At 44.7% G+C, this 15,113-nt stretch overlaps 1 protein-coding gene across 2 annotated transcripts in view; it reads right to left on the reverse strand.

Annotated features, from left to right (window-relative positions):
• The window catches only part of LOC115152342 (catenin delta-2-like), a 412,167-nt gene that overhangs the window by 64,436 nt on the left and 332,618 nt on the right, over positions 1–15,113 (reverse strand). For both annotated transcript variants that reach the window (XM_029697114.1, XM_029697124.1), the window contains exon 15: positions 3,384–3,573. In XM_029697114.1, coding sequence (XP_029552974.1) covers positions 3,384–3,573 — 190 coding nt within the window. The remainder of the gene's footprint in view (positions 1–3,383; positions 3,574–15,113) is intronic.

A 15,113-nucleotide genomic window follows, 5' to 3' on the forward strand; every position in this document is an offset into this window, starting at 1 on the left:
TCAAAACGCTGTTTTCTTATGCAATTGCATAGCCTATAGAAATTTTGCGCAATATGAGCTCATTGGCTCTCATTAAGTGTTTGATTAGAATTTCGATTACATTTACATTGATGTCAGAATGGTTGCAGGGACAATAGAGTGCTGAGTACCAGGCAGTTAGCATGTTTGGTAGGCTTCTAATGACCATCTGCAGCATCAGAACTTGGATAATTCCACGGTGACATGGAATTTAAGTACCATAATGACTCGTGACTGCAGGTGCGGCGGTAATACGGTCACCGTAACAGCCCTAATTAGGGCTTGAGAGCCCCTTCCAAGATCCATTCCACCCACGCACACGCACACGCACACACACACACACATACACACACACGTTACTCCAACACAGCAAGCAGCAGGTAACACTTTGTCCCTGTTTTGGTCACTTGTCCCTCTTTTTGGATCCTGAGTGGCGCAGCGGTTTAGGGCACTGCATTGCAGTGCTAGAGTCGTCACTACAGACCTGGGCTCGATCCCGGGCTGTATCACAACCCGGCTGTGTTCGGATGTCCAATAGGATGGCGCACAATTGGCCCAGCCTCGTCTGGGTTAGGGGAGGGTTTGGCCGGGGTAGGCCGTCATTGTAAATAAGAACTTGTTCTTAACTGACTTGCCTAGTTAAATATTGGTAACTTTTTTTTTAAGAACAAACAAGTCCCTGCATAGAAGATAAGGAAACCCCTCCACAGGAGTCCCTGTGTTTGGCCTGATAAGACTGATATCATTATGTGTGTGTGTGTGTGTGTGTGTGTGTGTGTGTGTGTGTGTGTGTGTGTGTGTGTGTGTGTGTGTGTGTGTGTGTGTGTGTGTGCATATGTGCAAGTTAATGTGTGTGTTTGTGAGTGTGTTCCAAGCAAAATGTCAACAATTTGGCAGTAGAGAGTGCCAAAAAACACACCAATCAATCGCATATTTGTACCTCACACAGTTGGCCAGCTGCCACCAGCAGCACCACTGATCTAATAATAGTTATCAACACCTATGAGAGACAGAAAGAGGGGGAGGAGAAAGGGGGAGGAGAAAGAGGGGGAGGAAAGGGAAGGGAGGGGAAGAGAGAGAAGAGAGAGGGTTGGGAAAGAGAGAGAGAGTAATGGAGAGAGAGTGGGAGAGGAGGGGGTGGGTAGCTCTTGGGTACATCTGCCTATTAAAGGGCATATGGACCCATCACCTTCATTAGACGATTCGTCTCATATTTGCATTTAGAGGACCTCTCTCTTTCTCACACACACAAACACACACGATGCCTCGCCAACACTTCATTCCCATTCTCATCTCCATCTCTTCAACGTCAGCTATGATTCCAGAGATTGATTCAGTTTCACCACCACAACACATACACCACACACACCTATATTGTAGCAGGTGAAAGGGTCTGGAATTGAACTGAAGACACAGACCAAACAGAGTGGCCCCATGTCATTCTAACCCCAAAATAGATAGATTCCAACAACCAAGACCAGTTCTCTCTCTCTCGCTCTCTCTCGCTCTCTCTCTATATATGAAGCCATCTCTCTCTCTCTATATATATATAAATCTCTCTCTCTATATATATATAAAAATCTCTCTCTCGCTCTCTCTATATATATATAAATCTCTCTCTCTATATATATATATATATATGTGTATATTAGAGAAAGCTCATTTGTGTCCCCCGGCCAATACCGTGACAGCATCATTTATCAACACGCCCTTTCTGTCCCCCTGCTACTCCCCACCCCAACCCCTGTCTATCTCAGCGCCCCCCTCCCCCCCTTCTGTCTGACATACACCCCTGGTCCCCAATCCTATCATTGTGTCCTACTTATCAAACTACTAAAGCCCAGAGGCCGCAATGGAACACCAATAATGTTCAGGCTGAGAAGCCAGTGTGAGTTCTCAGGACATAGGCTTATTACTGGGAACACTGAGGTCCAGGAACACCGTGAGAAGCTACAGAAAACTATGGGAACGTTTAGAACAATGATTACAATCTCAGACCTCTGACTCTGGTTGGAGGAATGGAGATGTCTGTAACGCTGTGTACACAAAGAGTCTGGAACACTCTGTGAGAGAGAGGTGGGAACACTGACAAATCCCTGATGACACAGATGAACCGCTCAGAGCCATCAGAATGTCTTTCTTACGAAGAAAGATTTTAGAACGTCTGTAGAATGCCCTCAGATTTGCCGTGACAAAAGCATTTCTGCCAGAATGTCTGTGTGTGTGTGTGACAGAGAGCGAGTGTGTGTGTGAGTGGGTAAGTGTGTCGGGGGAACATGGTTCAATGTGTCTGAAGAGACCATAATCTGATTTGTTCTTCTTTGAGGTGCCTGAATCCCATTTTGTGTGTGTGTGTGTGTGTGTGTGTGTGTGTGTGTGAATGAGAGAGGAATACACACACACGTACAGCTCAGCTCTCTGTAATACGTCTGCCATGGCGGCAGCTACAGTGATTCCCCCAGAGACGCTAGCACAGACAGCAGGAACAGCAATATCTGTATCTCCACTCCATCTCTCACACACTCCATTTCATATCACTTATGGACATATTTGTCAGGGGCCATGTGTACAAATTTACATGAATGCAAGCTTGTTTTCCGTCTAAATAATATAGATAAATACTTAGGATAGGATATCATGTATGAACCAACCCACAATGGGATTTGATGTACAAGAGATCTGCACAGTATGTTGTAGAGCCACTACCTCCGGAGTTTCTCACACACAACGAAGGACACACACACATATGCACACACGCACAGCACATGCACAACCCCCAAGTTTTGGCCTGCAACTGTTGCTATGGATACCCCCCAGAGCGAGAGCACAAGAAGGAGAGAGAGAGAGAGAAGGAGAAAGAAAGTCTTAAGTGAGGCTGTGCTCTGTGTTTCTATAGACTCATGGATCAGAAACATATGCCTTAATCATACCAGTACCACACAGCACACACACACACCCGCTGCGAAGTTTTCACACTGCGTCGAAATGTCATTAAACATGATGACATGAATAATTTCCTCTATTACATACACTGCATTGTACTGTAGAGGCAGAGGCAGTGGAAAATCACTGCATAATGAATCCATACCATTAACACAGAAATATTGAGTCCATTTCAACCATACTATATGGTTTCTCATAGGGTTAGAGGGAGATGGAGGGGAGACAGGGGTGTGTGTGGTGCTGTGAGGGAGGGTTTAAACTCTAACACACAGAAAAATACTTTAGCAGCAACAAACCACAAGGGACTCCAACTGGAATATGTTCCTCACGCAAAACGAGGTGGGTAAAGGCACAAGGACAGGTGCACTCACTGAGGCAGTCGGTGCCGTTACTGTGTGTGTTTGTGCATGTGTGTGACTCACCTGAGGCAGCCGGTGGCATTGCGGAGCACCTGAGAGGTGTGTGTGTGTTGCTTGCGGTCGTCATGGAGATTGTGGGAGGAGTCCCAGGAGGAAGAGTGGGGGATGATGACGCTATTGGTCAGAACGGCCAACGCATCCTGGATGATTGGCATCTTCAGGGCGTCACACGATGACAGGTTCCACAACACACCTGAGGACACACACACACATAAAGCTGGGTTAAAATACATATAAAGAACATAGTGTGTTTGAGGAGGAACAGCGATTGGATGCAGAGGAACAGCCATCATTAAACGTACATGCTCAGAACCATCTGACATCTGTCTCTTAGCAACAGTTAATCATACGATGCAGCCATTGTTATTCTGTCGCTTTCCATGCAAACAGCCCAGCTTTAAACTTGAAGCCCTCCCTGGCTCCCTCTCTCTCTGTGACGGTATGTGGGTCGAGCAGCTTAAATTAGAGAGACACTTGTGTCACTAATTAAGATTGGAACCCAACACAAAGACAGGAGATTTATTTCACTGAATTAAAAATGTGTAGTTTACACAGCTTTCCTGAGAGGAGGAAGGAAGGCAGAAAGCGGAGGCAAGAAGAGAAATACGGGTTTTTATGGCCAATTTAATACGAAAGCACTGCTCTGCGCACAAAGAACACTCAATTACACAATCAACAGCGTCTAGACTGAGGTTTACTTTCCATCAAGACCAAGACTGAATGAACATTTAGCTGGTTAAAAAACATTTTGAGGACCATTCACATCTGATGGTAAGTCTTACAATAGAACAGAAAAATAAAGGATTAGTGGTTCATTTTTAGGCATGTCTGAGGCTCTTGTCTCCCCTCAACTATGATGTATCTATTAGGCTGTGGGACAGGCCAGAGGACCACATCAATCAACTATGATGTAATTAACATAAGAATTATAATAATCAAGATTGTCAACGTGGACAATCAGTAACCACAATAATCAAGGGTAAAAATAACCATACAATGAACAATAACAATGGCAGGTTGGACATGTTGATTGGTCTGTCAGACACTGTCCTTCATAGCAGGCAGCAATGTAGTGTGTTGCCAACCCACAGCTCTCTGTGTCCTACCCCAACAGGATGGGTAGCCTATTCTCACCAGAGAGGTCTATGAAACTTTGAATAATAGTTTGAATTTTGGGGAAATGACACTCTCTAATTGTTAGAAATTTTGTCAGGACATTTGGCCTTTCTATCTATCTGTCCACTCCCTCCAAATACACACACTGACTCAACCCACCCTACATATAAGCACACACACACATACTAACAACAACACTCTTAGCCTGCGGGAGGTAGGCTGCAGTCAGATGGTGGAACAGATGTCTTCTCTCTGACGGGTGAGAGGAGGGCTGGTATCCTATTGGTGGACGGTGACACGCGCCCCTCATTAACATTCCAAACATGCTAATTAGTGCTTCCTCCAGGTCTGGCTAACCATCTCACAGACAGAGAGAGAGAGAGAGAGAGAGAGAGAGAAAGAAAGAAAAGAGAAAGAGAGAGATAGAGATAAAGAGAGCGAGATAGAGAGATAAAGAGAGGGGGGTGCAGAGGCCAAACTGGCACAGCAGCAGAGGAGAGACATTTAATTCATCTTCTCCAATCAGATCTATTCTGTCCAGTTGAATGCTTATCACTGTCCGCCATTTTCATGGTCAGTACACAGTTTATAACACGTTTCAGCAGTCACATGTCCTTGCGGGCCACTTTATAGTTTACCGTCAATGTTAACATACTGGAACTGTATTGTGTAGCAGTGTATAGACTAAAGCTGTATTGTGCAATTGTAATACGTGTTCTACTATACTGATTTATCCTTCTAGTTAGATGTAATAGTAACCTATTACATACTGCATACCATTTAAGAAGTCAGTACTGTATTCACAAGCCTTATTTCATTACATTTACCATGAATACTGTAGTAAACTAAACTGATTATGTCATGATCTTGGAAATGAGCGGACCAAGGCGCAGCGTGAATTGAGTTCCACATCTTTAATTACAAAGTAAAACTACAAACAAAATAACAAAACTTACAAAGACCGTGATGACGTAGTGCTCAAACACACTAACACAAACAATATCCCACAAAACACAAGTGGGAAAAAGGCTACATAAATATGATCCCCAATTAGAGGCAATGATTACCAGCTGCCTCTAATTGGGAACCATACAACTCACCAACATAGACATACAATGACTAGAACACCCCCCCTAGTCACGCTTTGACCTAAACACCATAGAGAACCAAGGGCTCTCTATGGTCAGGGCGTGACAGTACCCCCCTCCCAAAGTTGCGGACTCCAGCTGCAAAACCTGAAAACAAATGGGGAGGGTGGGGGGGAGCCTAGTGTCGGTGGCGGCTCCGGTGCGGGTCGTAGCTCCCGCCCAGACCCCGGATCCGGCCATGGCGCCGGGCTGAACGCCGTGCCTGGACTGGGCATCGGCGCAGAGGAAGGCTCCGGCCTTGGAGTGGTTCTGGATGCCGTGCCTGGACTGGGCACCGGCGCAGAGGAGGGCTCCGGCCATGGAGCTGGGTTGGACGCCGTGCCTGGACTGGGCACCGGCGCATAAGAAGGCTCCTGCCATGGAGTGGGACTGGACACCGTGCCTGGACTGGGCACTGGCGCAGAGGAAGGCTCCGGCCTCGGGAGCGGGACTGGACGCCGTGCCTGGACTGGACATCAGCACAGACGAAAGCTCCAGCCATGGAGTGGGACTGGACGCCATGCCTGGACTGGGCATCGGCGCAGAGGAAGGCTCCTGCCCTGGAGCAGGACTGGACGCCTTGCCTGGAAGCTCCAGACCGTTGTCCGTCGCCGGAGGTTCCGGATTGTTGACCATCGCCGGAAGCTCTGGACTGGGAATCGTTGCCAGAAGCTCTGGACTGGGAACCGTCGCCGGAAGCTCTGGACTGGGAACCGTCGCCGAAAGCTCTGGACTGTGAACCGTCGCCCGAAGCTCTGGACTGGGAACCGTTGCCCGAAGCTCTGGACTGTGAAAGGTCGCCCAAAGCTCTGGACTGTGAAGGTGCACTGGAGGCCTAGTGTGTGGAGCCGGTACAGGTGGCACCGGACTGGTGACATGCACTTCAGGGCGAGTGCGGGGAGCAGGCACAGGACGTACCGGACTGGGGAGGCTCACTGGATGCCTGATGCGTGGAGATGGCACAGGTTGCACCGGACTGGTGACACGCTCTTCAGGGAGAGTGCGGAGAGCTGGCACAAGACGTACCGGAATTGGGAGACGAACTGGAGACCTGGTGCGTGGAGCCAGCACAGGTGGCACCGGACCGGTGACAAGCACTTCAGGGTTAGTGCGGGTAGCTGGCACAGGACGTACCGGACAGGGGAGGCGCACTGGAGGCCAGATGCGTGAAACCGGTGCAGATGGCACCGGACTGGTGTCACGCTCTTCAGCACGCCTGTGCTGCAGCATTCTCATCGCTACCACCTCTCTCCGGAATCGTTCATCAAATTCCTCCTCCGACTCCCAAACAGGCTCTGGCACTCTCCGCTGCGCGACCGCCAGCTCCATGTTCCCCCCCCCCAACAAAAATCTTGGGGTTTCTGTGGCCGCGGTCCCCGGCGTCGTCGCTGTCCCCCTATGCTCCTTGGCGACTCCCGCCATGGAAGGGTCTTGTGTCCTCTCATGTCCTCCCAAGTACAAAACTTCTCTACCTCATTCTCACTCTGCTTGGTCCTTTGTTGGTGGGATATTCTGTCACGATCTTGGAAATGAGCGGACCAAGGCGCAGCATGAATTGAGATCCACATCTTTAAATACAAAGTGAAACTACAAACAAAATAACAAAACTTACAAAGACCGTGATGACGTAGTGCTCAAACACACTAACACAAACAATATCCCACAAAACACAGGTGGGAAAAAGGCTACCTAAACATGATCCCCAATTAGAGGCAACGATTACCAGCTGCCTCTAATTGGGAACCATACAACTCACCAAGATAGACATACAATGACTAGAACACCCCCCTAGTCACGCTCTGACCTAAACACCATAGAGAACCAAGGGCTCTCTATGGTCAGGGTGTGACAGATTATGCATCTTGTAGTCATAATTTCATATTATTGTGCCCTATAATACAGTTGAAGTCGGAAGTTTACATACACAGTTTACATACATACACTTACACATACACGAGTCAGTAAAACTCATTTTTCAACCACTCCACAAATTTCAAACTATAGTTTTGGCAAGTCGGTTAGGACATTTACTTTGTGCATGACACAAGTACTTTTTCCAAGAATTGTTTTCAGACAGATTATTTCACTTACAATTCACTGTATCACAATTCCAGTAGGTCAGAAGTTTACATACATGAAGTTGACTGTGCCTTTAAACAGCTTGGAAAATTCCAGAAAATACCACGTTCATCTGTATAAACAATAGTACGCAAGTATAAACACCATGGGACCATGCAGCCGTCATATCGCTCAGGAAGGAGACGCGTTCTGTCTCCTAGAGATGAATGTACTTTGGTGCGAAAAGTGCAAATCATTCCCAGAACAACAGCAAAGGACCTTGTGAAGATGCTGGAGGAAACAGGTACAAAAATATCTATACCCACAGTAAAACGAGTCCTATGTCGACATAACTTGAAAGGCCGCTCAGCAAGGAAGAAGCCACTGCTCCAAACCCCCATAAAAAGCCAGACTACAGTTTGCAATTGCACATGGGGACAAAGATTGTACTTTTTGGAGAAATGTCCTCTTGTCTGATGAAACAAAAATAGAACTGTTTGGCCATAATGACCATCGTTATGTTTGGAGGAAAAAATGGGAGGCTTGCAAGTCAAAGAACACCATCCCAAGCGTGAAGCAAGGGGGTGGCAGCATCATGTTGTGGGGGTGCTTTGCTGCAGGAAGGACTGATGCACTTCACAAAATAGATGGCATCATAATGAGGGAAAATTATGTGGATATATTGAAGCAACATCTCAAGACATCAGTCAGGAAGTTAAAGCTTGGTCGCAAATGGGTCTTCCAAATGGACATTGACCCCAAGCATACTTCCAAAGTTGTGGCAAAATGGCTTAAGGACAACAAAGTCAAGGTATTAGAGTGGCCATCACAAAGCCCTGACCTCAATCCCATAGAAAAGTTGTGGGCAGAACTGAAAAAGCATGTGCGAGCAAGGAGGCCTAAAAACCTGACTTAGTTACACCAGCTCTGTCAGGAGGAATGGGCCAAAATTCATTCAACTTATTGTGGAAGGTTACCCGAAACGTTTGACCCAAGTTAAACAATTTAAAGGCAATGCTACCAAATACTAATTGAGTGTATGTAAACTTCTGACCCACTGGGAATGTGATGAAAGAAATAAAAGCTGAAATAAATCATTCTCTCTACTATTATTCTGACATTTCACATTCTTAAAATAAAGTGGTAATCCTAACTGACCTAAAACAGGTAATTTTTACTTGGATTAAAAGTCAGGAATTGTGAAAAACTGAGTTTAAATGTATTTGGCTAAGGTGTATGTAAACTTCCGACTTCAACAGTATGTCCTCCAGTTGTTCATTAAAGGACCCTAAAGACTACCAGCTTGTGGTTTATGGTGGTGAGGTGGCAAGCCAATTTAGATAGCATCCATACTGCTCTAGCCGGCAGCCTTGTGGCAATTCGGTGTATTCAACCTTGCAACCTAGCGTAGCTATCAGAACACAGGTTTACACTGCCTTAATTAGCAATAGACGTTTCGTTAACGGGACAGTTGTAAATCATGCAGCGTGTTATGTCAAGATCACAGATTTTAGAGAAACAACAAATGTCGGTATATATAAGTGTCTTATACTGGCTGAAAGATTAAATTCTTGTAAATATAACTGCACCATCCAATTTACAATAGCTATTACTGCGAAAAAATGCCATGCTATTGTTTGATGAGAGCTCCTAACAACAAAACACTTTTTTCAACGTGATAGGTTTGATAAATTCACCTCTGAAGGTTAAATGTGCACTTACATTCTGAAATCTTGCTCTGATTTATCATCCAAAGGGTCCCAGAGACATGAAGTGTCGTTTTGTTAGATAAAATCCTTTTTCATATCCTAAAAAGGTTCATATAGCACGCACGATCGATTTTGTATTACCACTCGTTCAATTTGCAAAGAAAGGAATCTGTGAAAATCTCACCCTAAACGTTGTTTGAATGAGTAAAATCACATTCGTATGTATTCTCAGGGATCCTAGAAGGTAACAAGACTTCACTATTTCATTAGTGGTGTAGTATATCCTATAGGACACCATATTTGGTCAGAGAGCGACGCCTTCATGGCACGCCGATGACGCAGGAGGCCATCACTTGAAGGACTGTATCTTTGTCAAATAAGCACCAATCGATGTCAAACAAAGCTAGCTGGATAGCAAATGAGCTGGGCTTTACGGGAGTATCCAGAAACCCCGTCTTGGTCGCAAAATGTAGGCACTAACCTTTTCCTTTTGGACACAATGTATAAGAATATCCAGAGTTATGAAAACTGGTTGTTTTGCAAATGTTGAACTTGTAATACGGCTACTAATACTTGGAAAGCTAAATCAAAGTCCAAGTATACAGATTTGACGATATTGCAGAAAAATGGAATATGAATGAGAATGTCTCATTCACGATTTGCCCAAATGTACCTGGGGTCTTGACACTAAAAGTCTTGTTGTTCACTCATTTTTTTGTTGTTGAAACTTTGCACATACACTGCTGCCATCTTGTGGACACCATCGGAATTACAACCAGAGTGATTTCTCTTGCATTTCAAAGATGGTGGTAGAAAAAAAAACGGTTTTTTTCTTTGTATTTTCTTCTACCAGATCTATTGTGTTATATTCTCCTACATTCAATTCACATTTCCACAAACTTCAAAGTGTTTCCTTTCAAATGGTACCAATAATATGCATATCCTTGCTTCATGGTCTGAGCTACAGGCAGTTAGATTTGGAAATGTCATTTAGGCGAATTCATCTTCTCCAATTATCTTCTCCAAGAAGATATATATTTAACAATCATAAAGTAGGCTACCCCCCCCCCGCACCTATTTCACACACCAGAGATATTAAGTAAATCATTGAACAACTGTGGCCCCATAAAAATATGTTATGTTGAAAACAAAACTAATTAGCTGCTCTTCCTTATTTTTAAAGTGTCTGTGTTTTCCTTCTCATATTCATCAGCAACTATCCGCAAAGTACAAGAGTGTCCTGTCACTCTCTCCACCATCAACCTCTCTAATCTCTCTGTCTCTGATTGCAATAATGATTACCAGGCCTGATGAGCACCAGTGGTTGACACATAGACATGCTATTAACACGTTGAGAGAGAGAGAGAGAGAAAGAGAGAGAGAGAGAGAGAGAGAGAGAGAGAGAGAGAGAGAGAGAGAGAGAGAGAGAGAGAGAATGTCTTTATTCTTTTGGAACTTCTGTGAGTGTAATGTTTACTGTTCATTTTTAATGTTTATTTAACTTTTGTTTATTATCTACTTCACTTGCTTTGGCAATGTTAACATGTGTTTCTCATGCCAATAAAACCCTTGAATTGAATTGGGAGAGAGAGAGATGGAGAGATGGAGAGAGAGGGCGATGGGATGGAGAGAGAGAGAGAGAGAGAGAGAGAGAGAGAGAGAGAGAGAGAGAGAGAGAGAGAGATAGAGACAGAGACAGCGGTAGACTCTTCATTGATCTAGACTAGAGGAAGGGCAACCCGTCCATCACTGTGACTTTGGCCAAGTTCAAATCTCCTGTGCGCACACACACAAACACACACTCCTGTCGACCGTAGAAACAAGAACATAGATCTGAAACGCATCACTAGGCACAAGGTTTCCATGGGGACCCAATCATGTGACCACTGGCTAGGATTGTAAGAGTTGGAGGATAGTTTTTAGGAAAGAGAGAGATGATTGCATGACTTCATAAATAAATAATTTCACAAATATGTTAAGATGATGGGTCTGAAGTGGTTATGTTTTATTAACCTTATGATCTCTGTCCGGTCATATTCAACAGTCTCATATTCCCTGACATTAAAGTCCACATAGACCACAACACTAACCACTGGATATAAAGTACCATATTTCTTCTACAGTCTGGTGGGGTATACTCTAGGCCTGTGTTTTAGATATTTAAATGGTCAGGGATGAGAATGGGTCTTGGGCTGGGGTATAGTGTTGCCCATGTCTGGATGCTGGGGGATTGCCTGTTGTATATCCTCTGTGAGTGGAACTGCTATCACCAGCCTACACTCAGACAGTAAATTAAAGCAGTAAATTCTCCCTGAGTCACAGAAACAGGCCATGCATAACACTGCTTCAGAGTTAGCCAGGAAGAGGAAGGGAGAGAGAGAGAGAGAGAGAGAGAGAGAGAGAGAGAGAGAGAGGGAGAGAGAGCGAGAGAGGGGTAGAGAGACAGTGAGAGGGAGAGAGAGAGCGTGAGAGAGGGGTAGAGAGACAGTGAGAGGGAGAGAGAGACAGTGAGAGGGAGAGAGAGACAGTGAGAGGGAGAGAGAGAGTGAGAGGGAGAGAGAGAGAAAGAGAGAGAGAGGGAGCAAGAGAGGGGTATAGAGAGAGGAGTGAAGTTGAATGAGCTGATTATTTTGTGACAGGCTTCTCTCTAAGCACTCAAAGTTGCACTGCATTTCATTTCTATGTTAATCTGCGTACACACACGCACACACATGCACACACACACACCGGACACACGCACACACATCCATCAGTCATTGACCATGACCAAATAACCATACTAGCATACTACATACTTAAACTGCATAGTCAAATCAAATCAAACTTTATTTGTCACATGCGCCGAATACAACAAGTGTAGACCTTACCGTGAAATGCTTACTTACAAGTCCTTAACCAACAGTGTAGTTGAAAATATTTACCAAATAAGCTAAAGTAAAAAAAATAATAAAGAGTAACACAATAAAATAACAATAACGAGGCTATATACAGGGGGCACCGAGTCAGTGTGCGGGGGTACAGGTAAGTTGAGGTAATTTGTACATGTAGGTAGGGGTGAAGTGATAATGCATAGATAATAAAGACTGTGAATAGCAGCAGTGTACAAAACAAATGGGGGGGAGGGTGTCAATGTAAATAGGCTGGTGGCCATGTGATTAATTGTTCAGAAGTCTTATGGCTTGAGTGTGGAGGCTGTTAAGGAGACTTTTGTTGCTCCGGTACCACTTTCCGTGCGGTAGCAGAGAAAACAGTCTATGACTTGGGTGACTGGAGTATTAGACAATTTTATGGGCTTTCCTCTGACACCACTTGGTATAGAGGTCCTGGATGACAGGAAGCTTGGCCCCAGTGATGTACTGGGCCGTATGCACTACCGTCTGTAGCGCCTTACGGTCAGATGCCGAGCAGTTGCCACACCAGGCGGGGATGCAACCGGTCAGGATGCTCTCGATGGTGCAGCTGTAGAACATTTTTGGAGGATCTGGGGACCCATGCCAAATCTTTTCAGTCTCCTGAGGGGGAAAGGTTTTGTCCTCTTCACGACTGTCTGGGTGTGTTTAGACCAAGATAGTTCATTGGTGATGTGGACACCAAGGAACTTGAAACTCTCGACCCGCTCCACTACAGCCCCATCAATGTTAATGGGGGCCTGTTCAGCCTGCCTTTTCCTGTAGTCCACAATCAGCTCTTTGTCAGGTTCACATTGAGGGAGAGGTGTTGTCCTGGCACCACACTGCCAGTTCTCTGACCTCCTCCCTATAGGCTGTCACATCATTGTTGGTGATCAGGCCTACCACTGTGTGTCGTCAGCAAACTTAATGATGGTGTTGGAGTCGTGTTTGGCCACACAGTCGTGGGTGAACAGGGAATAGAGAAGGGGACTAAGTACACACCCCTGAGGGGCCCCCGTGTTGAGGATCAGCGTGGCAGACGTGTTGTTGCACACTCTTACCACCTGGGGAAGGCCTGTCAGGAAGTCAGGATCCAGTTGCAGAGGGAGGTGTTTAGTCCCAGGGTCCTTAGCTTAGTGATGAGCTTTGAGGGCACTATGGTGTTGAACACTGAGCTGTAGTCAATTAATAGCATTCTCACATAGGTGTTCCTTTTGTTCAGGTGTGAAAGGGCAGTGTGGAGTGGGACTGAGATTGCGTCATCTGTGGATCTGTTGGGGCGGAATGTGAATTGGAGTGGGTCTAGGGTATCCGGGATGATGCTGTTGATGTGAACCATGCAGAAATCATTTAGGCAGGTTACCTTCCCTTCCTTGGGCACAGGGACTATGGTGGTCTGCTTGAAACATATATATATTACAGACTCGGTCTGTAACATTGTGTACAAAATAAGTAAAAAAATAAGTTACAAACAAAGCAAAAAAACTAACAATGTTTAGTAAAAAGTATGCAGTATATCATGACCGTAGCGCACTACTTTGCTACGGCTTCGCATATATAACTGTCTATCTAAGTTAAATATGAAGTTGTCGCTCAACAACAGCAAGTTTATTGGGTATCCTGTTAACGTCAAGTCTTACTAAAGCACGTAGCTAACATTAGTTACCGTATTTAGCTAAAGTAAAGGTACGGCAGGCTGCAAATAACTATCTTTTTTCGAAGATATACGATTAAATAATCATGATCATTTTGAGGCTAACAAAATACTAGTTACATTTGAACACTGCAGGAGACTCTTTGCTCATCTTCTTTGCCATCTTTAATTTGTTTTTGTTTACTTTCAGAGAACTATCAAATCTCAAAGTCCTCCTTTCATCCATTTTGAATGCAAACGTTTACAGTCCATTCATACTACATAAGAAGACAACATTTTATTTATTTAATTTATTTCACCTTTATTTAACCAGGTAGGCAAGTTGAGAACAAGTTCTCATTTACAATTGCGACCTGGCCAAGATAAAGCAAAGCAGTTCGACAACATACAACAACACAGAGTTACACATGAAATTAAACAAACATAGTCAATAATACAGTAGAAAAATAAGTCTATATACAATGTGAGCAAATGAGGTGAGATAAGGGAGGTAAAGGAAAAAAAGGCCATGGTGGCAAAGTAAATACAATATAGCAAGTAAAACACTGGAAAGGTAGATTTTTAGTAGAAGAAAGTGCAAAGTAGAAATAGAAATAATGGGGTGCAAAGGAGCAAAATAAATAAAAATAAATAAATACAGTAGGGGAAGAGGTAGTTGTTTGGGCTAAATTATAGATGGGCTATGTACAGGTGCAGTGATCTGTGAGCTGCTCTGACAGCTGGTGCTTAAAGCTAGTGAAGGAGATAAGTGTTTCCAGTTTCAGAGATTTTTGTAGTTCGTTCCAGTCATTGGCAGCAGAGAACTGGAAGGAGAGATGGCCAAAGGAGGAATTGGCTTTGGGGGTGACCAGAGAGATATACCTGCTGGAGCACGTGCTACAGGTGGGTGCTGCTATGGTGACCAGTGAGCGAAGATAAGGGGGGACTTTACCTAGCAGGGTCTTGTAGATGACCTGGAGCCAGTGGGTTTGACGACGATTATGAAGCGAAGGCCAGCCAACGAGAGCGTACAGGTCGCAGTGGTGGGTAGTATATGGGGCTTTGGTGACAAAACGGATGGCACTGTGATAGACTGCATCCAAATGGGTATGACATCCGGGCATTTAAAGCATACTCGATTTTTGAAATGTCACATACTATTTTGTGCATATTAAAACTGCCTACTATTTAGGACGCTA

The sequence above is a fragment of the Salmo trutta genome, chromosome 2 (assembly GCF_901001165.1).
Source record: "Salmo trutta chromosome 2, fSalTru1.1, whole genome shotgun sequence".
Lineage (NCBI taxonomy): Eukaryota > Metazoa > Chordata > Actinopteri > Salmoniformes > Salmonidae > Salmo > Salmo trutta.